The sequence below is a fragment of the Pongo pygmaeus genome, chromosome 5, assembly GCF_028885625.2.
Source record: "Pongo pygmaeus isolate AG05252 chromosome 5, NHGRI_mPonPyg2-v2.0_pri, whole genome shotgun sequence".
Classification (NCBI taxonomy): Eukaryota; Metazoa; Chordata; class Mammalia; order Primates; family Hominidae; genus Pongo; species Pongo pygmaeus.
This window is the reverse complement of record NC_072378.2, coordinates 166,347,749-166,372,219: the sequence shown is the minus strand read 5'-3', so window position 1 is coordinate 166,372,219 and position 24,471 is coordinate 166,347,749. Positions and strand designations below refer to the sequence as shown.

At 48.9% G+C, this 24,471-nt stretch overlaps 1 protein-coding gene across 3 annotated transcripts in view; it reads left to right on the top strand.

Moving 5' to 3' along the window:
* Positions 1-253: 253 nt before the first annotated feature.
* The window catches only part of PDE10A (phosphodiesterase 10A), a 334,971-nt gene continuing 310,753 nt past the window's right edge, over positions 254-24,471 (top strand). Inside the window, exon 1 of one of the 3 annotated variants that reach the window (XM_054490521.2) lies at positions 254-1,545. In XM_054490521.2, coding sequence (XP_054346496.2) covers positions 684-1,545 — 862 coding nt within the window. In that variant the 5' untranslated portion in view covers positions 254-683. The remainder of the gene's footprint in view (positions 1,546-24,471) is intronic. The other 2 variants (XR_010126815.1, XM_063666827.1) reach the window with 2 other exon arrangements.

Here is a 24,471-nt window from a genome sequence, read left to right as displayed (position 1 = left end):
GCAGCGCACAGCTGGAGCAGCTGCAGGACTCAGGATTTAGAATCCCAAACACCGGACCCAGATGTGACAAGGCAGGGCAGAAACGCAGCGGTTGCTCTGTCCGCCCGCCCCGGCCCCGGGTGCAGGCGGCGCGCAGAGGATCACTTGGGTGCAGGAGCCTGGCGCAGGGGCCGAGTCCCGCGGGGCGCGCTACGTGGGCGCGGAAGGCGGCGGCGGCGGCGGCGGCGGCGGCGTGGGGAGCGCCTGCTCCGCCAGTGGGCGTCTTCTGCCGCCGCCGCCACCACCGCCTCCACGGGCAGCGGTACTGCGGCGCTTTTCTCCGCTGCTTTCGAGCAGCCGCCGAGGCTCAGTCGCCGGGGCGCGCACACACCACGCCACGCCTGCAGGGAGGCTCTCCGCCGTCCCTCGCCCCGGCCCGGAGGACGCCGATTGTGCGCGCCTGAGGGTAGCCAGGCGCCGTCGCCGGGGCCTGGCCCCCAGCCCCGGGTCCTCCCGCAGCCCAAGCCGAGCACAATGTGAAGACTAGACTGGGAGGGAAGCCGAAGACCGGAGAGGAGGACCAGGCAGCGGTTCGGGCGGCCGGCAGGGGTGGGCAGGTCCTGCGGGGGCGGAGCCCACCGAGCCCTGGCCTGCCGCGCCCCTCCCGCCCGCGGCCTGCCCCCTTCGCGGCCCGGGGAGGAACCATGGCCAGCCCCGAGGAGCCTCTTGCTCCCCGCCCCCAGGGTCCCCTGCCAGCGGCCGGGGACGAGCCGGGCTGCGGCCGCGGCAAACTCCGCCCGGAACCCCGGCGCAGCACGGCCGGCGGGGGGAGCGCGGCGGGCCCGGGCCCGGCCCCCGAGTGGCCTGGCCGCGGCCGGGCGGAGCGCGCCGCGCCCCCGCGCCCGCCCCGCTCCTCCGCAGGCCGCCCCAGCCCCGCTGGGGGCCCCGGCGCCCTCTCTGCGCGCGGCGGCGGCTGCGGCTGGGTCGCGGCCCGCGCTCCCTTGGCGCTCGCCTTCTCCTCCCGGGTCCCCTCCTCCTCTCCATCTTCCTTTTACTTCTGGCCGCCGCCCCCCCCGCCCCCTCCCTCTTTTCTCCCCTCCTCATCTGCTTTTCACCTCCCCGTGCGTCTCCCAGGAAGGGAGGGCGCAGCGGCGGCGGCGGTGGGAGGAGGCGGCGATGCTGGCGGAGGAGGAGGAGGAGGACAAGAGGCAGCTCCCTTGAGCGTCCCCACCAGCAGTAGTCACCGCGGCGGCGGTGGCAGCGGCGGCGGGCGGCGGCGGCTCTTCCTCTCGCCTGCGCTCCAGGGCTTGCTGCTCCCAGCCCGTGCCGGTCCCCGGCCGCCGCCGCCGCCCCGGCTCCTCCTTGGCCAGGCCGCCCGCCGCGCGGGCTCCCCCGGCTTCCCCGGCGCCGGCCCAGGCGGCGGCGGCCAAACTCCGCGGCGTCCCCAGGGCGCCAGCTTCGCCCTCGCCGCCGCGGCCGCGCTGTTCTTCGGCTCCGACATGGAAGATGGACCTTCTAATAACGCGAGCTGCTTCCGAAGGCTGACCGAGTGCTTCCTGAGCCCCAGTAAGTGGCCTGCTCCCCGTTCCCCGGAGGTGGGGCGGCTCCTCATCCCCTGGGGGCAGGTGGGGGGCTTGGACTGCTGGGTGGGAAGCGGGTGTCGAGCGAGGTGCCTGTGCCCGGGCGTGGAGCGCCCAGGAGGCTTCTCTGGAGGGGCAGGAGCCGGTGCCCCTGGCGGAGCGCGGGAGCGTTCGGCCGCGCTGGGACGCCAGGGTTTCCCAGGCTCCGCGTGCGCTCGGGGGAAGGGCGGCTCGGGAGGGCGGCGGGAGCTGGGACGTTGCGAGCGGGAGCTGCCGCCTGCTTCTCCGCCCCTCGTGCCGTTTCTGGCCACACTCGTCCGGCGCGTATTTATACTCAACTTTGTGACCACTTAGGTTCCTCCCTCTTGAGCCTGTGGCCACTTGGCTGGAGCAGATACGCTTCCTTCCACTTGGGGGTCCAGCCCATCGGGTCCCTGTAGCCGGGGTGAGGGAGGCCAGGGCCTCGGAACCCCGCGCTTCCAACTGTGAAGGCACCGCCGTTCTCCAGGACTCGGAGTGGGCGCCCGGCCTCCCACCCCGCGCAGTGACCGGCATCCAGAGCATGGACTGGCGGGGTGGAAACGGTTGCACCTCCACCCAGGGGACGCACCCCCACCCCGCGCCGCGTCTTGGTGGTCCCGGGCTTCTTTGGGGTCCGGGCTGGTAGAGAAAAGGGAAGGACAATAGGTCACTAGGGTGGAAAAGAAAGGCGCCGCCGCCTCCGACTCGCAGGATGCGCCCCCGGGCCCACTGTGGCGTGGCCACTCCTCCTCGCCACCCGCGGGCGCGGGGCTGAGAGCGCGCTGGGGCTGAGGTGGCAGAAAGGCATGTCACGGGGGTGGGGGACAAGATTGAGCAGAAAAGTCAAGGCAGGGGTTCGCTAGAAGGAACCAGGCAGGCGGGAGACAGTGAGGAAAGAGGAGGCGCCCGGTGCGCAGAGGAGGGGGGCGTCGCGGTCGCGGATGGAGGGGGAGCCGGGTGAGGACGGGAAGACCGCGGTGGGGCCGGGTAGGAGCACCTCCTGGTCCGGGAGGTCGCGCCCATGGGCCCCCGGCCGACTCCGGCGCCAGTCAGGGCGGGTGCGGCTTCCCGCGGCCCAGAGCGCGGCTCCGGAGCCACCGTCCACCGCGTGCGCACCCGAGCCTTTGTCTGCGCCTCGCTCAGGAGCCGCGTTTCCTCGGCGCCTTCTCCGGGCCGACGCTCTTCCAGGATTGCTGTTTCGGTTTCCCGCTCCCAACTGCGGCTCACTCCCAGGCTTTGGCCGACCCGGGTCTCCAGGGCACCCGAGGTCGAGCCCCTCCCTGCGGCCGAAGCTGGTCCGGGCTTACCGCCCGCTCAGGCACCTTTAGGGTGCAGCCCCCGGGCTGGCGAGCGTATTCGCGCCGCGATTGGCCGCTCCTTGCAACCCCGCTTCCCGGGCACGGGCAAGTCCACAGTGGCCGCGTGGTCAGAGGCCTCTCGTATACCCGTGCGGGCTCCGGCTAGCGAGTCGCTGCTCGCACTTGATTGGCTGGCGGGGCGCGGGCCCAATGCTCCCGAAGTCCTCTGACCCCGAAGGCCTCCCCCAGGTGTCTGCCTCCCACCCCTGCTGCAGTCTAGTTGGGGAAGGGGTGTGGAGATGAGTGTGCATGGATAGAGCATGTGGCCTTCTCTGTTGGCCAGAGATGTGGTCAGTAGAAGCACTTTTCCTTACTGAAGTGCCCCTTGGCCACGCATTGAAGGTGGTAGAGGATGGGGCCCCACCAACTCTCCCGGGGTGTTGGTATCAGCCTATAGGCCTGGTCTAGGACTGGGTTTCCTCCTGGTCCCCTAACTGGTGGGCCTGTGGATTCTTTCTTAAAAAAATAAACATCTACTTTTCTCAGTTGACCTTTGATTTGGAGTGGGGGGTTGAAGAATGCTCTATCTTGCAGTGACAAGCTGCTCTGGGGGAAAGGTGGTGCTACTGAGGCACGGGATTGTAGGCTTCTGGAAAAAGCCCACGGTCCTGAAATGATGGGGCTTCTGTTGGTGCTGCTGAAACTGCTGTTGGCTCGTGTGTTCAGGGCCCTGCTGGATGTTGTGGAGGAGAAGAAAGATTCGCAGCTCTGGATAGAGGGTGGAGTCCTCTCGGGATTCCTAGCAGGCTCTCCCTTTAGGAAGACAGTACCTGGAGAGGAGAAGGGTCTACTCTGCAGAAAGGCCCAGCTAGGAGAAGCTGGTGCATCAGAGAAACCAGACTCATCAGGGAACACTCAAGAACGACTCCCTCGCCCCACACCCTGCCCTGAGCAGTAGCTTTGGGCTTGAACAGGAGCAAAAGGTTAGGACAATCTTATTTGGGACATGACTGAGGTAGTAAACAGGAAGATACTTTTAAACAAAATTATCAGACCCACTTCACTCAAGCTTGGGAGGGGATAGATTGATTATTAAAAGAGAGTAGCCAATTTCTGCTCTGACATTCTTATGTCTACTTTTTGGGTCTTTGTTTCTGTCTGTTACTGCATGACAAGCCACTGGTCTGAATTGCTAAAGTACGGAAGTTTGACAGATTTTTCTGATATGTATCATTTAAAAAACCAGTCTTTTGAAAAAGAATTTCTAGATTCTGTAAAAATTTAAAAATGCCCAAATGCATACAAATGTGTCTAATTGTTGAGCGTCATTTCTTTTTTTTTCTTTTTAGTTTGATCTCCTGTTGGTCTGATATGCAAGTTGTCCAGTTACTGTTTGTATGAATGCTGGTTTTATTTTTATTACCATCAAAAGCAAATCATGTGTAGAGGGTATGATACGCCAGCACCGCTTCTGTCCATTTTAGCTCTGCGTTTTGGCTCTTCACACTGACCGGCTGGTTCGCTCACTCATGCACCAAACAACACTTAGTAAGAGCTACTGCCAGGACCCAGACCCCAGAGACAGACAGACAGAAAGAAAGAAGCCTAGTAGAAGCCACGAAGCTGCTGTGGGAGCTTCCCACTCTGCCATCCAGTAATAGAGACAGGAGTCCCCTAGAAGCAGGTTTGACATTAATGCCCAGGGGTCAGTGGCCAGCATGCCCAGTGCCCTTACTCTGCCCTTACCAGGCCATTCCTGACTTCACCTCATCTCCTGCCATCTGCCTCTAGTTGCTGATCTCTGGGCTCTTCCTCAGGCACCCAGCTTCATACTTCATTGTGAGCAAAGTTGCCGTTGGAGTAGGAAAAACTCTTGTGCCTGGAGAGCCCGGTGTTTGCTTGTGCAATGGAGAGTGGAGAAGTCACGTGGGACAGACCAGTGTGAGTGGCATCTGGTCTTCTAGAAAAGATAACATAGGTTGTCTATGCGGGTGATCAGTGTGGCTACCCTGGTAACACGGCTGCAGGGCGTGCGGAGATCAGGAACTCTGAGGCACGCCTGTGGATAAGGAGAACAGTCAGAAGCCACAGATACGCCCGCACCTCTCTCTGTGTTTCCCTGGTTAGCTACTCTGATGACATAAAGAGATACAGACAAAGGAAATCCCCGGCTGGTCAAGGAGGATACCAAGAAAGTTAGGAAAATAAGATGGGGAAAAAAATGGTGAATGCAGACTGCAGATAGTTTCAGACTACAGTTGACTGCCAAATATTCAAAACAGGAGATGTGTATGCTCCCAGGAATCGTGGAGTTTAAATGCGCTCCACACTCATCAGTAACCACTCTTACTGTTTCTTGAGACATAAGATACTGTGTGACCAACACTTGAACAAACTGAGATAAATATGATCTCTTTTAAGAGCAAATGTGTTTAACACGTACAAACTACACTAGACTTCGCCGTTAACTTCTGTTTGTGGGCTCAGGGAGACTGAGGTTGCAGAAGAATGCGAGAACAACACTCAACAGTGGAAATGGGTCTAAATCAGCCAACAGCCAACTCATAGATACTTGTTGAGTACCTACTGAGTGTAAATGTTTGAGGGAGATTAAAATAATGATAACAGGTCCCCCAAAGGACTTGAAATATAGCTATGGACACCTACAAAAATGACCAGCAAAGCAAGGCGTGACTTCTTCCTGCAGAGCCGGGGTGTGGATGTGAGTGTCACAGTCCTCCGTGGAAGAGTGACCTATTTTTTGGTAAGGAAATCAGAAAGGACTTAAGGCCGAAGGGCAGAGCTGTTTAAACTGGTGGGATTCTTTAGGTTATTAATACTTACTTTCAAGAAATTGCACTTTTAATTTTGAGAAACCTGCATGAGTAAATTCAAATGAGAAGCAGTAGAAACATTAGAAGATGGTGTCATCTGCTATCCCAATCCGTATATTAGTCTTAGATCATTTCTGCACGTAAAACTTTTTCCACTCCAATAGGGAAAAAACTCAGTGCAATAGTCAGTGAAGCAAATATTAGGATTTTGTTTACTATACAGCAGGTTAAACATAGTGTGGTGCACATTTCACCAACGAATACATTGTTAATTTTTGTTTGTTTCGAAACAGCTGATGCAATCTGAGAGAAAAAATAATTTTCATGTAAAATGAATATTTTCCCTTAAAAGGAAAACTCTTAGTTGTAATTCAAAACATTTTAATTTCCTTTTAAAATGTAAATTAGGCTCCTCCAGCTGATCATTTCTCTAAGTCTGTCTAAAGGAAAACTCCGCAGTGACAGAGGAACTCATAATCTTGCAAGGAAAGCAGAAGGTATCCAGTACTCTTGTGTTCTTTGTAGCACTCACCACTTGCTGAAATTATCTTGCTCACTTACTGGCTTATCTGTTTATTGCCTGCCTTCCCTCTCTGGAAAGAAAGCTCCGTGAGAGCCTGAGGGCAGTGTCTTTTTTGGTGGTTTCCCTGAGACTGTTAACAGTGGCTGACACACATAGAGAAGGTACTCAAATACTTGTGTTAGAAATTCAAAGATGAAAGCCAAAATAAATGTAAACAGAACAAAACATGGTGCCTGTCTTCAAGAAACCTAGAAATCGATGAGCACTCTTTGAAAGCTTCCTTTGTATGAGCCTCTGTTCTACGGACTCGGGATTCCAAGGTGTATGAGACAAAATCAGTTATTTCGATGAGCACACAGCTCACAGAAGAGATGGACGAGAGTTCACAGACAGGCTGCAGGGTGCTCTGCAGACAGTGAGAACCAGATGGCCTCTGACTGGGAGGTCCTGGAAAGATTTCACAAGGTGTGAAGAGGCAGTGCCTTAGCTTTGGAGAAGCCTGGGAAGGACCTTCTGAGGCCAAGGGAAAGGGATCTTCTGAGGTTGCAGGGTGGAAAACAGCCCGGACCGGTGGTAGGTTGGGGACCCGGGTGATAAGACAGGAGAGAGGATTATTTAGGCTAAGCTAAGGATACTTTACAATGACCCCTCAGACGACTGTATAGAAACAGCTATGGAATACAGGTAGAAAGAATCCCCTCTGTGCTGGGATTCTGTGTGACTGGAGGGAGAGGGCTGATCTTGGTGGCAGAGGCCTCGGCACATGGGAAGAGAGGTAGGAGCTGGACCAGAGATGGGGCCATGCACATGAATGGTCGGGAGAGATACAAGCAGGAGGTAGCAGTTAATAGTCACACATCTGGATGGCTGGTTGGATAAGGCAGGAGACATCTGACTCCTTAGTTTCTGGATTGGAAAGTTGTGTTTGTGTTTGTGTGTGTGTGTGTGTGTGTGTGTGTGTGAAAGAGAGAGAGAGTTGGGGTTGGAATGGGAGTAGTTCCATGCCCAGAGAAAAGAGATATCAGAATGGGAAGTACGAGAATTGAGCCCCTACTATGTGTTAAGCAGCCTCTTTGGTAGTAGGGATCATCTCTGCTTGTATGGTGCCCGCACTCTGGTGGTGCAGACAAGAACCAGCCAGGGAAACAAAAAATACCAAGAGAGCTGCACAGCGAATGCACACTGAGAGTGGTCTGTGCAGCTGTGTGGCTCCTTGCCTTGTTCTGTGCAGCTCTTTCTTCACAGGGGCAGTAGAAATGGCCTCTGAATGACAGGGTGTCGTCGGCCATGCAGTTATAGGGGGAAAAGCACCGTAGGCAGAGGGGACTCACAAGGCAGAGGAGCGGGGTGACGGCCGTGCTGCTGGAGCTGAGCCCACCAGGCAGTGGCACGTGAGGTGGCAAATGGACCGGATGAAGGCTTTGTCAGTCAGAGGAAAAAACTGCAGTTTACTCTGCATGAAAGTAGAGGCTTTGGGGAGGTTTTGAGCAGGTGGGTGATCCATGGTTTATGATCTCAGAAGCTCATTCTGGCTGCAGTTTGGTGAATGAATCAAGGAAGCTGTCATGGATACAGGGAGTCCATGGAGGCTACTGTCATAGTCAAGACAAGAGCGATGGTAACTTGGATCACGGCGATGATAGTAGAAGCAAAATGCTGCGGTGGTTCAGGAGGTGTTTGGAGGTGGAGTGTATGAGACCTGCAGGTGGGTTGGGTTTGGAGGTGCAGTGTATGAGACCTGCAGGTGGGTTGGGTTTGGAGGCGGAGTGTATGAGACCTGCAGGTGGGTTGGGTTTGGAGGCGGAGTGTATGAGACCTGCAGGTGGGTTGGGTTTGGAGGTGCAGTGTATGAGACCTGCAGGTGGGTTGGGTTTGGAGGCGGAGTGTATGAGACCTGCAGGTGGGTTGGGTTTGGAGGCGGAGTGTATGAGACCTGCAGGTGGGTTGGGTTTGGAGGCGGAGTGTATGAGACCTGCAGGTGGGTTGGGTTTGGAGGCGGAGTGTATGAGACCTGCAGGTGGGTTGGATATGGGGATTCAAGGGAGAGAGAGGAATCAAGAATCCATGCCTGGGTTTTTGGCTGGAAAGATTGGGTAAATGGTGGAGCTGTTCACTGGCATTGGGATGGGAAGCCTGGAGGAGGAGCACGTGGGGTGCGCACGGAATCAGGCGTGGCGTTTGGTGGTGTTCAGTCTGAGATGCATATGCTAGGAAGGCAGTTGGATAAACAAAGCCTGGGAGGATTTGATCCAAAGGATCGTTCAAGACTGCAGCACAGAAACTGCAGTCACAGCATCTAAAATCATGGGATTGGATGCCTCCAAGGACAGTATATAGATGCCTCAGTGACATTTTGGCTCTGAGGGAAATACAGACGGAGTTGGTTAATCAACCATAGCTGGGTGCAATGTAAGTGCCTGGCTGAAGTTTGACACGCGAACGGACGGCCCTCTGGAATTTTGTGCTATGAGCCGGATTAGAAAGAGAGATTTGGACTCTGCAACACCAAGGTAGTCGTTGAAGCCAGTCGTGAATGGAGACCAGGAGTTAATAGTGGGAGTGAGCAGAAGTTGGAGGATAGGACAGAAGAAGGCAGAACCATGGAGCACCCTGGAGAGGTGTGACCCGGCGAGATCCTGAGATGGAAGGTAGCACGGCCTGGAGTTCAGAAGCGGAGCCTCAAGAGGGAAGAAGCCAGACGCTCCAGAGAGCAGGTGAGTTCAGCAGCCAGGAGGTCATCCGTGGCCTCGGTCGGGAGATTGCGGTGGAGTGGCATGGATAATACCTGATGCCAGTATGGTGAGGATGGCAGACGGGGCCGTTTGAATCTCTGCTGTGGGCAGGTAGATGCCACCTTTTTCTGCACGGAGAATTGACTTGGGAATGTTGATTTGCTGAAGAAAAGGAGCTTGAAGAAATAGGAAGACAGGTAGAAACAAAACTTAAAGAGGACAGGATGAGTAGAATGTGGGGGATGTGAGATGGCTTTGGACACTAGAAGGAAACCTCTTCCTCAGAGAGGGAACCTTGGAAGGAACCAGTATGGGGGCTGCTGTGGAGATGGAATTCACAGTGCTTTCCCCAGCTTCTGACCCCCATTTCTCTCAATTGGACAGCACTGTGGCCACCTGAGAGTGAGCCGAAGAGGAGAGCGGGGCCTGGGGAAGCAGGGGTGGGGTTGGGGAGAGCGGGAGGCCGGCTGCCAGGGGATGGCCCAGCCTTGCTGAGACTGGAACTGGGAGGCTAGGAACAGGACAATGAGGAGGATGACGGGAGTGACTGGGAACGTTTTAGAAGGAAAGTGATGCCATTAAATTAATAGTTTAGAAGGACATGCAGTACCGGTGTGCAGGGGGGATTGGAGAAAGGGCTGGCAGAGTAAATGTTCATACACTCTGCATCTAAAAAATATACTAAACACAAAGGTATGCACAATTCAGATACTCATCTCGATGCAAGTTGACCAGTAGAGTCCAGTTGGGGTGGTATCTTGAGGGCGGAAGAGTATTTGATATGTGGAGCTGAGTGAGGGCAAGGTTCCAGAGAGGAGAGAGAGCCTGGACAGAGGCACCAGGCTCAAGATGTGCAGCCAGAAGTCAGGGCTCGTGGAGTAGGACGATCTCATGGCTGGGGGGCTTTGTGCAGAGGAGAAGGGGTGGAGAAAGCTGGCACGGTGGATCAGGTCTTCCTTACGCACTGAGTCCAGCTTTGCGTTGGGGGAAGGAGTGGGGAGGTGCCAGAGGGCACTGTGTAGGGAGATACCATGACATGCAGATATTTAGCTCATGTTTCCAGCTCATTGGTTTCTATCTGTATCAGAGCTGTGCCTTGCTTTCCTGGAGTTGCTGGCTCATGAGGGATCCAGACCTGATGAGGGGCATTCTGGAGAGCCGCTGGTGGAGGCACGCGTGGTGGGGAAAGCTGTGCCCCGGGGTGGAGATGGAGGTCCCTCTGCGCTCCTGTGGAGCTCTCAGGCCCTGCAGCTCTCTGGCCTTTCCACTCTGTCTCTCTCCACTTCCTTTAGTGTGATTCAGCACATGGCTGGTGCTTTTGCCCCGTGTCATGGTATCCTCCTGACTGGGAGTCTTTCCTCTTGGTTGCCACCAGTGCCCTGGAACCCCTTTTCCCTGCATCTCCCTAGGCTTCGTCATGGTCCGCTCATCCGTGCTTCCATCGTTGCTGGTGCTTAAAATTGTCTGCTTTCATGTTTGTCTCCCATCAGCCAAAGTGTTCCTTGCGGGTGGGAAGCGTGTTTTATTCATTTTCCTAACCTCAGTGCCTAGCATGTTGCCACGCAAAATAAGTTGAATGAATGAATAAATAGTGAAGGTGCTTAAGTGAGGGAATATGATTGAAATCATCCTTTAAAATATTAATTTTCCTAAAGGGAAAGAAATAATGAAATAAACAATGTGATTGTAAAATTTTGCTGGCATGACTTGAAACTTCATTTTTGCTTCATTTATAATATTTTCATGTAATCCAAATACACTAGTTGGCACCAGTGACCCAGGGCTTCTGAACTACTGTGAACACAGCGTGTTCATATGCCTGAGCTGCTGGGGCATGGCTTGGCGTGGAGCAGCCACCCCGAGTTGATGGGAAGGAGGGAGATAAGTGTTTAGAGCGTTCTGGATGCCTCAGCTTCATTTCCTGGGGTGGTGATAAAAAGCTTTTTACTTTGATGAAAACATTTCTACACAGCAAAGTGAAAGTGTTGCTTATGAAGGACTGACATGTTTGAATATGATGAATTATTTATAAAAATACAAGCGTATTTGGCCTTTTAAAAGTTGGTAAGTACTGTGTAAGAAGCAGTTTTGCATAAAGAGCAGTTTACTCTGTTGGAAAAAAAGAGACTAACAGGTAACTGCAGAGTTGCAGTCCAGGGACGGGTGGAGGCTGGTGCAGAATGGGAAAAAATGGCATGATAATATAGAATTCAAGTTGTAGTTATTGTATAGGATGTAATTTGTGTTTCTGTATTATAGTTTTAGTAGCTTCTTGAGTAAACATCTAAAGTGATATCCAAAAGGGCTTGAAGGCTGGGTGAGGCAGCTCTTGCCGGTAATCCTAGCACTTTGGGAGGCTGAGGTGGGAGCACTGCTTGAGCCCAGGAGTTCTAGATCAGCCTGGGCAACATAGTGAGACCTTGTTTCTAAAAAAAAAAAAAAAAAATAGCCCAGGAGGTTGAGGCTGCAGTGAGCCGTGATCACACCATTACACTCTAGCCTGGGCAACAGAGGGAGACCCTACCTCAAAAGACAAAATGAACAACAACAAAAAAGAGCTTAGTTACTAAGGCTTCCTGGATGTGCTAATTACATATTGTATTGGTGTCTCAGGGTCATATACATTTCAAATTTTCTTGGTGTCCCAGGACCAGAAGTTGTCTAATCAGTCATCATGACTTTTTAGGACTATACTCTGCTTCTCAGGCTTAAATATATCTAATTTTTAAAGGCAGATTAAAGATCTACTTATAAAACCTCAGTAATGAAGACAAGTGGTACTGGCATGTGAATAGGTAGACAAATTAATGTAACAGAACAGAAAAGTGTTAACAAACCCAGACACATGGCAGAATCTAAAGGATGATATAAGTGCCATTTCATATAGGAGAAGCAAAGATAGACTACTGAATACATGATTTGAGGACACTAGGTAGTCATCTAGAAAAAAATAAAACTAGATTATTCCATGCAGAGCACCTCCAGGATAAATTCCAAATGGATTACATATGTACATTTGTATGTATATTTATGTGTATATTTAAATGTAAAATATATCTATATATTTAAATGCAAAAAGGAAATCATAAAAAGAAAAAAAATGAGGAAATTCCTTTCTAGCCTTGGAGTGGGGAGACCCTTTAAATGGGACTCAAAATCCAGAAGTAAAGAAAAGATTGATAAGTTAATCCACATTCAATAAACAAAACGAAACACCTTGGTATTGCCCCAAATCCTGTAAGCCAGGTCTTAGCATGTTCCTTCGAGGCCCTGGTGCCTCTCCTGCCTCTCCACCTATCTTTCTCCATGTCCCATAGCATGCCAGAAGCTCCAACACCATGTTAACAACTCTCTGTAGTTCTTGAATTGTGGCCCTAGAGAAAACACTTAAAGCTCCTATCACAGCAAAGTGCTAACCTTCTTAATATATAAAGAGTTCCTAGAAATGATTAAGAAAAGAGCTCTTAGACATGACTAAAAAAAAGAACAGCCTGATAAAAAATAGTCAAAGGATATGAACAAGACAAATCACAACGAAAGGGAAGTAAATGGCTCTTTAAAAACATGAGAAGATGCTCAGCCTTATTCATGATAAGAGACATGCAATTGAAAATAACACCTGTGAAAATGGCACCTGTGACATTTGCAAATATTCATAAACTTCATAACACACTGTTGGCAAGTCCACGAGGAGGCAGGTGCTTCTGTAATTTCCTGGTGGGAGTATCAAGTGGTGTAGCTACCGAGGAAGGCAATTTGGAAGTATCCATCAATATTAAAAATGCATGTTGGCTGGGCACGGTGGCTCACACCTATAATCCCAGCACTTTGGGAAGCCGAGGTGGGTGGATCACGAGGTCAAGAGATCAAGACCATCCTGGCCAACATGGTGAAAACACATTTCTACTAAAAATACAAAAATTAGCTGGGCGTGGTGTCACGCACCTGTAGTCCCAGCTACTCGAGAGGCTGAGGCAAGAGAATCGCTTGAACCCAGGAGGAGGAGGTTGCAGTGAGTTGAGATCACACCACTGCACTCCAACCTGGCGACAGAGAGAGACTCCGTCTCAAAAAAAAAAAAAATGCGTGTAACCATTGAGTCAGTAATTCTGCTTCTAGGTATTTATCACTCATACTCACATAGGCAAAGTGACTTAACACGATATGAATATGGTGTAGTATTGTTTGAAATAGGACATTGGAAACCATCTAATGGCCTATCTACAAGTGGGGGCCTGGTTAAATAACATTTGCAGCAGTGAAAATGAATGTCCGGAAGATCTTTGAGATACACCGTTATGTGAAAAAAGCAAGGTGTAAACAACATACACACACACACTCGGATACATACATTTTTGTGTTAGAAAGGACAATAAAAGCATATACTTGTATTTGTGATTGCATAAAGAAACTGGGAAGAAACACAAGAAACTGTTCATGTAACACTTGCTGGGCAGTGAAGGGAGGTGGAGGGGAGAAGGGGTCCTGGGGGATGGAAAACCAGAGTTGTGGGGAGACTTCTCAGTGTTACCCCACTTTATACATTTTGATTTTTGAATAATATAACTTATTTCCCATTCAAAAATTAAATTTCAGAATTAGCAAGAAGGTACCGAAGTGGCATTGAATTAACGGTGAATTGCCTTACTTTGTTGTTCACGTGTTCATTAGGGGGTCATGCTTTTATGGTCTTCCTCCTGGGATCATGGTTTCATTTGTCAGTCCCTAAAATTTGATTGATTTCTATCTTCCTCTGGCCTCCCACTTACTTCTCCTACACAAGATCCCAAAATGTCAAACGATGAATATTAAAAAAATTGCACGCATCACTGCCGCTCGTGGTTATCTTATCAGCTCTTTTCTGACGTCATGCACAGATTTGAACGTGGAAAGCAACACTTCTATTTTAATACAGTTTTTGACTGATGCAGTTGATGGTTTCATGCTTAAGATGTGAACTATTGTTTAAACCATTGGAGAGCTGCCCAGCCAGTTTCATCTGGTAGAAATCACTACTTTTTAGCAAGAAACCAGATGCCTTGTTGTAGAAACATGAGCTTTAGATACTAGCGCTTCTCCAGTGAGTGCAAATGTAGCCTCAAGTGACATTGCCATTTAATGACACCACTAAAGGGGGGCCCAGCAGTTTATTACAAGTTATTCTGTTGTGACAAGGATTTGATTATTTGACTGGACAGCAGGGGCAGTGGGCACTCCTGCACCTGTTCCTCAGCAGCTTTGCAGGGCAGAGTGGGAGCCGCTGTATACCAGGGCTAGGAGTCTAGGCTGACCAGAACTCTGCCCTGGGAGAGCTTTCTGCCCAGGGCGAGAGGGACAGAGCCTTCCCTCTGGCTGGGCCTTCATGGGGACACTTGAGTTATTTAGATCCCCGTGTTTGCCCTCTGCCCTGGTTTTCCTTGGGGTTTAGAGCTCATGCTGTCGCTGGGAGTGTCTCAGCGGGCCTCTTTGTTGTCCCCTCACTGACTCTTCCCCCTTGGTTTGGATATCATCCTGCTTATTTTCCTGTGTTCTGCTTCTAATGGTGACAGCTTTCTTTGTCTTATCACTTAATATTATTTCCTTCTAGTCCACTCCTTGGTTTTATTTTAGCTGCTACTTCCTTCCAAGTTACTGGATTTTATGGGAACCCTTTCCTGACCTTTAAACCTCCGTCTTCACTCCCCTTGCAAGCTTCTCCTTGGAGCTGCAAGCTCCTTGTGAGGGCTCTTCAGGTAACCCCTGGGGTACACCCAAGTCTCTGAAAGGCACAGGCCTGTCAGTGTGCACTTACCTAGTTCTCTTTCTGCAAGGCACCCCTTTCTCACAGGAGACTGTTCTGGGGAGAACCCTTGTGGCAATTGCTCTCTTTTTCTTGGAGTGGCTCCCGGGATGGGGACAAGGATGGGGATGGGTGAGGAGAAGGTGGCTGCATGGTCCTTTCACTCTATGGAGCACTTAAATCCTTCAGGGGCTTTGCAAGCCACCCGGAATGCCTTTGTGTGAAAGGTTATTCTTTGTGAATAATATTACTGCCCTAGTTTAATTTCATTTCGCAGGCAATCTGACTGTGCGTGCAGAGTTTTGGCACTTTCTGTGTTGTGTAACTGTTCTGTTCCTTTTGTGAGGGCCATCGTTAGGAAATCTGTCCATTTTTTTCCTGTATGATTTTTGAATTTTCTTTGTTTTGTGTTGGTCCATTTTTAAATGTATTTCAGCAAAATGTTTGTGATTCAAAATTGTTATGACTTCTTGTATCTGGGTTGCAGTCTGGTGGAAAGTACCGCATATGGCTGATAGAATAAGGCATTCAGTAGTAGGTTTTGGGGTGACCTAAACGTTTTCTAAATGCCATTATTATTAGGTGGAGATCAGCTTCAGAGAGGGCACGTGTGTAGAAAGAGATATAATTCACCCTTGCTCTTTTGTTTTTCTTTTTTTAATCGATATCCTGCTGGCCTGTGTCAGTAGTTTTCTTGTGCTTTGTGACTTCTCAGTAAGAAACAGTGGATGGTCTGATGTGTTAAGAAATGCATATGTAAGGCCGGGCGTGGTGGCTCACGCCTGTAATCCCAGCACTTTGGGAGGCCGAGGCGGGTGGATCACGAGGTCAGGAGATCGAGACCATCCTGGCTAATACGGTGAAACCCCGTCTCTACTAAAAATACAAAAAATTAGCTGGGCGTGGTGGCGGGCGCCTATAGTCCCAGCTACTCGGGAGGCTGAGGCAGGAGAATGGCGTGAACCTGGGAGGCGGAGCTTGCAGTGAGCCGAGATTGCACACTGCACTCCAGCCTGGGCGACAGAGCAAGATTCTGTCTAAAAAAAGAAAAAAAGAAATGTGTGTGTGCCTATATTTGTTAAACAAACACCAAGGAGGCACTGTAACATGGAGTGCTTAATTACGAGCCCCTGCGTTGTAGTTGTTTCTTTTGCTACAGTCGTTAAGATTGTGGTGAAGATTAAATGAGATAATATATAGCAAGTGTTTGCAATAGTGCCTTCAGGAGAGCAAGTGCTGAGACACGCAGCCATTGTTTCCTTGGGTTCTGAGACAGTCTTTTCCGAACAGGCAGCCTCTGCAAGTGACGTCCGAGGGGGCTTCAGTCGGGAAAGGAAGAGAAAGGCTGCTGAGAGCATCCATTTGGCTGGGAAAGGTGTTTCTTTGTAGTTGCAGGAAGTTCAGCTTCTGGAAACACTGATATCAGGAAATGGCTGGAGTCCGCAAGCAATTCCACCTTCTTGGCAAGAAATTAAAGGAAAATGTGTTGCAAATAAAAGGGAAGAATTTTTGGAAAAAGAACTGAAAAAAAAAAAAAAGGGATTGTCATTAGAATGCTTCTTCCATTTAGGGGAAGCTATTTTTTGAAAGGCTATTGTAGTCCCATTCCCCATTTATGGGACTTCTGCACCTCCAAAAGAATTCACCTCTGCCCTCTCCTGTCTCTGAGCGTTTCGCCTTCACTCGGTCCTATCTAAAAGCAGAACGATGCTGTTGGGTCTCTTGCTGCTGGGGTTGAGTGGGAAGGCCCTGCCGCTGGCAGCTCCGGGGGCGGAGTGGCCTTAGGTGAGCCTCGAGCCTGTCCAGGATGCCATCCCTCTCTGCCATGGACACTGTAGCTTATATTTGCTTCGTATGGTTTCCCTCTGTGACTGGTTATTTGTTTACTCTAGACTTTTGTAGATTGTTGGCCTGTATTCTTAACTCTGTGTGTGGACTTCGTCCTATACATGCATTACAGTTTTCTTTTGTAAATTAATTCACTCTAACTTGAAGAAAGGTGAGAATGTGCCCATCATGAGCAATAATCTCCTTCTGGGTAAATTTTGAGAGTGCTGTGTGTCAAATGCCTTTACACAGCCTCTACGTCTGGTTTGCCTTTATCTGAAACAAAGCTATCAAGACTTTATCTAATTTTAATTAAAAATTCTGCAAATAATTTGAGGAATTACACTTTTATATGTTACGATATTTCTGGAATTATTTAATACTGTCGGATGGGCATGTGTACTTCTCAAAAATGGTCGGCTTCTGTCTCTCAGTAGGTCGTATTTCATAAACATTCAGACACTCCAGGCAGGTGTCCATTGTGCAGCTGTGGCCAGGTGCTCCTTCTCGTCCCGGAACAGTGTTTGGAGCAGCAGGGGAGCAGGTGGGTGGTGATGCCGCTGTTGACTCCTGCTCGCCTGTCTTTCCTCGACATTATAAGCTTGAGGTCTGCTGTCCATCTCAGATGACTAGCAGTGCCCTGCAGGAATCACTGAGCGTGTGCTGAACGAAGGGGTCAGGAGAAGCAGTGTGGGACGCCTGGAGACGTGTATTTTGGAGCAAGAATTTGTCTCAAATCTCAGCTCTGTGTAATTTCTCAGCACTCTAATTTTCTCATCTGTAAAATGGATGTCCAACAAATGTTAATTTATTGAATAGTTTATTAAATACTTTTTTCTCCGCAGAAGAAATTGCAGACTTGTTTTAGGTCATAATACTTTGGAATTTTCTTGAATTGCCCAACTTGTATATTTATAATCAGTTTTGATTTCAAGTATGATAGGCTCTACCTAGGTTTTCAACATAAAAAGAGACAAGAAAATGGAAAGCCGTTTCCAGAAATCCTTCAGATGTTGCTTTTGATTTTTAAAAGAGGTTGTGACTTCATGACAAGGTCTATAAATGAACGTCCTTGCGCTCCGGGGTGGGGACAGAGCTGCAGTGAGGCCTTTGCCCTCGCGTTCCTGATGCTGCCGTGGAACTGTTCCCTGGTCTGTGCCAGGCTGGCCCATTTTCCTGAGAAGGCTCAAGCATGCTCCTATTTTAGGATTTGACCTGCTGTTTGTCTTGCTGGGTTATTTTGCCTCCCTTTATACTTGTTTCCTACCTTATATAAGGGCATTGTCCTCAAGTGGAGGAATATGTGGAACTATTTGTAGTCATGTTTAGCAGTTGTTTTGGTGGATATTAGTAGTGGATATTACTTTAGGAAGTAAACTTTTTTTTTTTTTTGAGATGGAGTCTCGCTCTGCTGCCCAGGCTGGAGTACAGTGGCATGATCTTAGCTCACTGCAACTTCTGCCTCCCAGGTTCAAGCAATTCTCCTGTCTCAGCCTCCCTAGTAGCTGGGATTACAGGTGCACACCACCAAACCCAGCTAATTTTTGTATTTTTAGTAGAGATAGGGTTTCACCATATTGGTCAGGCTGGTCTCGAACTCCTCACCTCAGGTAATCTGCCCGCCTCGGCCTCCCAAATTGCTGGGATTGCAGGCGTGAGACACCGTGCCCGGCCAGGAAGTAAACTTTTCAGGAGATCTCAGTCAACAACTGTGTAGGTTTTGCCAGATTTAATGTGCTTGCGTGTCTGTAAACTCACCCTAAGGACCTACCTCTGATTCCATTGGTTCTCTGAAGTACTCAGTTTCCCTTGAAAGATGGCTGTGAACTCAGTTTTCTATTTGGGTTTCCTTGCCCGCAGAGCCTGAGATAAGGACAGGTGGTTCATTTGAGAGGTGACTGCAGCAGGCAGGAGTAGGGAGTGAAGCAAGGGGTCAGGGGCAAGAAAGGAGAGCCAGTAAAAGGCGAGTTATTCCTTGTTTCCAGCAGGCACCCGCTCAGGAGGACAGAAGGCAGCCGCACCCTCGCTATGCACTCCCAGATGCTTCTTTTGGAAATCAAGTGGGCTCTCCTGGCCCTGGCAGGGGTGCTGGATGAAAGCAACAAGGCTCAGATGTGCGCCTGAAGTAGGATCTACCACTTCAGGAGAGAGAGACCTCACTAGGCACAGGCCACCACTGCTGTGGCAGAAACCAGAAGCAGGCTGAGAGGGCGTGGTACCAAGTGCCAGAGGCTTCTGCTACTAACACAATTAGGGTGACGTTTATGTTCTTTATTCCACTTTCCAAGTCTGAGGTGTATGATTTTTTACAAAGCACTCATTAATTTTTAAAGTTCCCAGATTTCCTGGAGATCAGCATAAATCCAGACAATCACACTTGCCCTGGCCTTGCTCGTGACCGTCCATGCTTCTGAGCTGCAGTGGCAGAAGTGGGCAGGTGCCAGGGACACAGTAGGGCTCACAAAGTCTGAAACACGTGCCACCTGCCTTCCACGGGGAAGGCTCCCCCTGTTCTAAGACAGTCATTTCATACAGGGGTTTTCATAGAATACATTGTTTTTAGGTGCCTGTATTGATGAAGTACATGCAGTGTGATGTTTCAATATACGTATATGTTGTGAGTGCCAGTTAGAAGATGGGTCATCAAGCACTGGAATTTCAAGAGATCCTACACATTTGGCGTCTCCCTTCACCTTCCCTGGGTGACAGGTACTTCCACAATTCCTGCCCGTTGCCCTTACCTCTGGGGATCGTACATGTGAAGAAAGGTGCTGGTGGTTTCTCCCAGGCTGCTTCCTATGGGCATTCCCACTTCCAAGAGGATGCATGGGCAAAGATCACTTAAAGAAATCTTCACAGAGACTCTTAAAAATGAACTTTTCTGGCCGGGCATGGTGCCTCATGCCTGTAATCCCAGCACTTTGGGAGGCCGAGGCAGGCAGATCACGAGGTCAGGAGATCGAGACCATCCTGGCTAGCTAACACACGGTGAAACCCCGTCTCTACTAAAAATACAAAAAAAAAATTAGCCGGGTGTGGTGGCGGGTGCCTGTAGTCCCAGCTACCCAAGAGGCTGAGGCAGGAGAATGGCGTGAACCTGGGAGGCAGAGCTTGCAGTGAGCCAAGATCGCGCCACTGCACTCCAGCCTGGGCGACAGAGCGAGACTCTGTCTCAGAAAAAAAGAAAAAAAAAATGAATTTTTCTGAGGATGTCTACCTGACAACAGGTTTGCCAGTTGTACTTTTCAGCTTTCCTTTAAAAATATATATTTTAATTGACTAGTAATGGCATACGTTTATGAAGTACAGTGTGATACTTTGATGTATGCATACATTGTGGAATGATTAAATCAGGTGAATTAACATATCTATCACCTAACCTACTTATCATTGTTTCTTGAACATGTAAAAATCTATTCTTCTAACAATTTCTAAATGTATAAGATGTCATTATTAACCATGGTAACCCCCATGCTGTGCAATAGATAGCTAAAGCTTATTCCTCCTCTCTGACGGAAACTTTGTATGCTTTGACCAAGATCTTTCTTTTCCCCATCCCTGCCTGTCCCAGCCTCTGGTGACCACTGTTCTGTTCTCTACTTCAATGAATTCTTTTAAAAGTTCCAAATATAAGCGAGGTCATTCAGTATTTGTCTTTCTGTGCCTGGCTTATTTCACTTATCTGTTTTCACGACTTTCTCTGATTTCCAAAAGAAGAAAGGGATAGCCCTTTCTTCTTCAGAGTCTTACTATGGCTCATTGCCCCAGCATGTAAAAATCTCTGGGGTACTAAACGATGGGACAATCTGAGAAGGCTCTGTTCCTAGGGCAGAGTTCGGGGAGAACAAAGTAAGGAGAGCATCTGTGAATGGGGGAGACTCTTTATTTCACCAAGTCAGCAAACCCATGGCAAGGCTCCATCCACATACTCATCTGTCCATACATCCGTACACCCATCTGTTCATCTGTCTGTCTACTCATCTCTCCATCCATCCATCCATCCATCCATCCACCCATCCACCCACCTACCCACCCACCCACTCACCCACCCACTCACCTATCTATCCATCCACCCACCTACCTATGCATCCACCCATACATCTACCCGCCATCCGTCCTCCCATCTATCTTAGAACTATAATTCGGAAATGAGAAATTGTCACAGGGATGCAAGTTAGATGATGTATTTAAATTATAAAATAACCTTTTCAGACAGAAATTAGGTCTGATTGAGCTATTTGACTTGCCACTGGAGAATGGCTTTCCAGGAAGGTTGTTTGGTGGACAGGGTCCGTGGACTGAGTGAACTGTTCCTCAGCTCCAGGTTTTGACAAAAATATGTGTGAGGCATATTTGCCGTAAAAAAATATGTGAGAACATACATCATTCACAACTATTTAAACTTGTGATACAATTTTTATATGGCAACTTAAAAATGTGTGATGGGACGCACGTTAAAAATGTGTGATGGGACGCACGTTCTTTGGCCGCAAGAGAGTGAGTGAATGCAAAGGGTGCCTTAGAGCTGAATTAACACGCTGGATGTGAGCGAATTACCTGAGCTGTATGGTGTTCACCCACCTGAGAGTGTCTGAAAGCATAAAGGCTGGACTGGTACAGCCAACAGGCATAAGGACTACAAATGATTTCACTTGGGATCTGTCTTATAAGTCTCCTCAGCAAGGTCAGAGAGGATTCCAGGGGCTAGTCTTTCAACTTCCAACCAGTCCGTACCACTGTTGTAACCAGAATGATTATGTGGGGCTGTATACACCTCAGTGCTTTGCAGAGCACTACCCCTCTAAAATCTCTGCAATTGATTATATTTTCTTTATTTTAATTCTACGTTAATGTGGCTGTGTCCCTCCTAAATACGGCTCGAGTCCTTTGTTGAGTGCTTCATATGTGTCGATACAGTGGTGCACAGATGGATGTCCATGACCTCAGGAAGCCTATGCCTCGTGGCCAAGGCCGACCTGAACAAATGTATCATGCTAGACACACATGCACGGGAAGCCACATTCATCCGGGGCATCTAGGGACATCTCCCCAAGGAAGAGACAGAGGAGAAGGAAAAGACTGTGTTAGCCCCTGTGGATGTAGGGCTGTGGGAGAGCAGGTGTTTCTGGTGGAGGGGCAGCTTGTGCAGAGACCTGAAGGGTAGGAGACATCTTTAACTCCAGGGGTGGCTTTCCAGAATCATGGTATTCCACTTTCCCAGAGTCAAAGCAGTAAGTTACACCCCCGATGAAATGAGCGCGTCACACACACACACACGTTCATGATTCCACACCCCGAATGGACGTCAAAGGAAACCAGATTCCTACCAGCCACGCCTCTGCCACTCCAGCTGGTGGCCTGCAGGACAGAGGCTGCGGGGCTGCTGTGGGAGGTACAGGGTGGCTGGAGAGTTGAGATGAACCGAAACACCGCTTCCCAGAGACGGGACCGTGTTCCATTTCAAAGATTGCTTTCTATTCCTCATCTTCCTTGGTTCTCATAACAGTCTGAAGAGGAATCCTAAGCAAAGTGAGGCTCAGCAACATCTAGGGCATCTAGGAACAGACTTGAATCACCACACGGTGGGTGCAGCGAGGGAGGAGCCAGGCTGCTTTGCCTTAGCTGTGCAGGTCCAAGTGGAGGGCCTGCCCCCAAGGCGCTCTAAATAATATTTGCCAATATTTGCTGAATGGCCAGCGCCTGCTCTGACTGTGGGTTATCATGGGTGAGGCCCCACCTCTGCCTCTGAGAGCCAGCATTGCTGGAGAAGCATTTGCCAGATTACTGAAGTGTAACTTTAAAGCACCTATTTTTAGTGATTTCAGTTAGTTCAGACATCAACCTTTAAAACATGTGTGATGCCTTCTCTTCTTAGATATAGTATTGTGCATCTGATATTTTACCTTTTTTTGAGTATCAGTTATTATTGTTTTATAATAGAGAAATGTATTTTAAAGGACTCTTGAGGTTTACAGTTGTTTGCTTCTATAATTAGTTAACTACCTCATATTTCTAGGTATTTTTATTTATCTTTCTAAAGATAAATAAAAGATTTAAAAAAACCTTTCTTATGACTTTTAACATTTTTCTTTTTTCTTTGTTGACCTCTGAGCGTCAGTCACCCCTTACTGGCCCCCACGTGCCTGCTCAGAAAGCCTGGCCATCCTCCTCTAGTCAGTCTCTTGGGTCCATCTCTCTTCTGTGGTCAGATGAAGCAGATAGCCACGTTGCTGTGATCAGCTTGCCTTGAAGATGGGAAGGAGCTGAAGGGCTGGCCACGGCCGAGTGCTGAGGTCGCCGATTTAAGACAGCTCTTCTGACTGCATGGACACTATATAGTGACATCAGACAAGTGATATTTGTTCTGTGTGCAACTATTCTGAATATTTCCTGGTAGGTGCTGGCTGAGGACAAAGTAACAGCCAATGCAAAGTTATACTTCTTATGAATAGATGAGTTGTATTATTCTTGGCCAATTATATAAACCATTTTCATAAGTAATTTTATAAACAAATTTATAAACTACTGTTTACATAATCTGTGTTTTATTTAACTTTGTATCTTCTAGCAACAACATTGCATAGTTTATCAGACTTCATTTGAAATCACTTGACATCCAGATAGGAATATGTTGTGGTTTCTGCATTTCTGAACAGGAAGGTTTAGAAGGGAAGAAGTAGAGGAATACTGCAGCACTTATTAATGGCTAATGGTCTATAACAGTGTGTAAATAACAGGTTATTACATAAGAGCTCTTCTTAATTTTTATGTTCATTTTCTTTGAGCTAAAATGTTAACTGTTTTCTTTCCCATTTTGGAGTTACCTGAGTAAGCTTATTTAAATTTTGTAATCTTGCTGATAAAGTAACATGAAATTTTTACTTTTAAACCTTACAGACCAAGAATATACTTGTTTAATATATCTGTTTGCTGAATAATGTATTGTGATAGGTGATTTGAAAATAGTAAAAAAAATTTTAATATGTATCTAATAAGTAAGCAAAAACAGAAAGGCAGACAATTTTTAAAGAATTTTTAAAAAACTGGTAAATAGAAACCATTAGAATCTTTGTTTTGAAAGCCTTTCAGCAGTTAAAAATTTCACATTAATTAAGTCTGCATTTCCTATACCCTAATGGGAAAGAGTTACATGCATGCAACTTAAAGAACTTTAGTCGATTCGAGGTTGTATAGATTGTTTTTTTTTTTTTTTTTTTTGGTGACAGAATCTTGCTCCGTGGCCCAGGCTTGAGTGCAGTGGTGTGATCACAGCTCACTGCAGCCTCAACCTCCTGGGCTCAGGTGATCATCCTGCCTGAGCCTCCTGAGTAGTCGGGACCACAGGTGTGCACCACCACACCTGGCTCATTTTTAAAATTCTCTGTAGAAGACAGGGTCTCCCTATGTTGCCCAGACTGGTCAAGAACTCCTGGGCTCAAGCAGTCCTCCCTCCTTGGCCTCCCAAAGTGTTGGGATTACAGGCGTAAGCCACTCCACCTGGCCATAGATTGATTTTTATGTCTCTCTCTCTCTTTTTGTTTTTTTGGGCGGGGGACAGAGTCTCGCTCTGTTGCCTAGGTTGGAGTGCAGTGGTGTGACCTCGGCTCCTTGCAACCTCTGCCACCCGTGTTCAAGCAATTCTCTTGCTTCAGCCTCCCAAGTAGCTGGGATTACAGGCATCCATCACCATGCCTGGCTGATTTTTTGTATTTTTAGTAGAGACGGGATTTTGCCATGTTGGCCAGGCTGGTCTTGAACTCCTGACCTCAGGTGATCCACATGCCTCAGCCTCCCAAAGTGCTGGGATTACAGGTGTGAGCCACCACGCCCTGCCCTCTCTTCATTTGTTATCTTGATTTTTTTGCAGTTGAGAATTATAATAGGTATGGCTTTCTTTA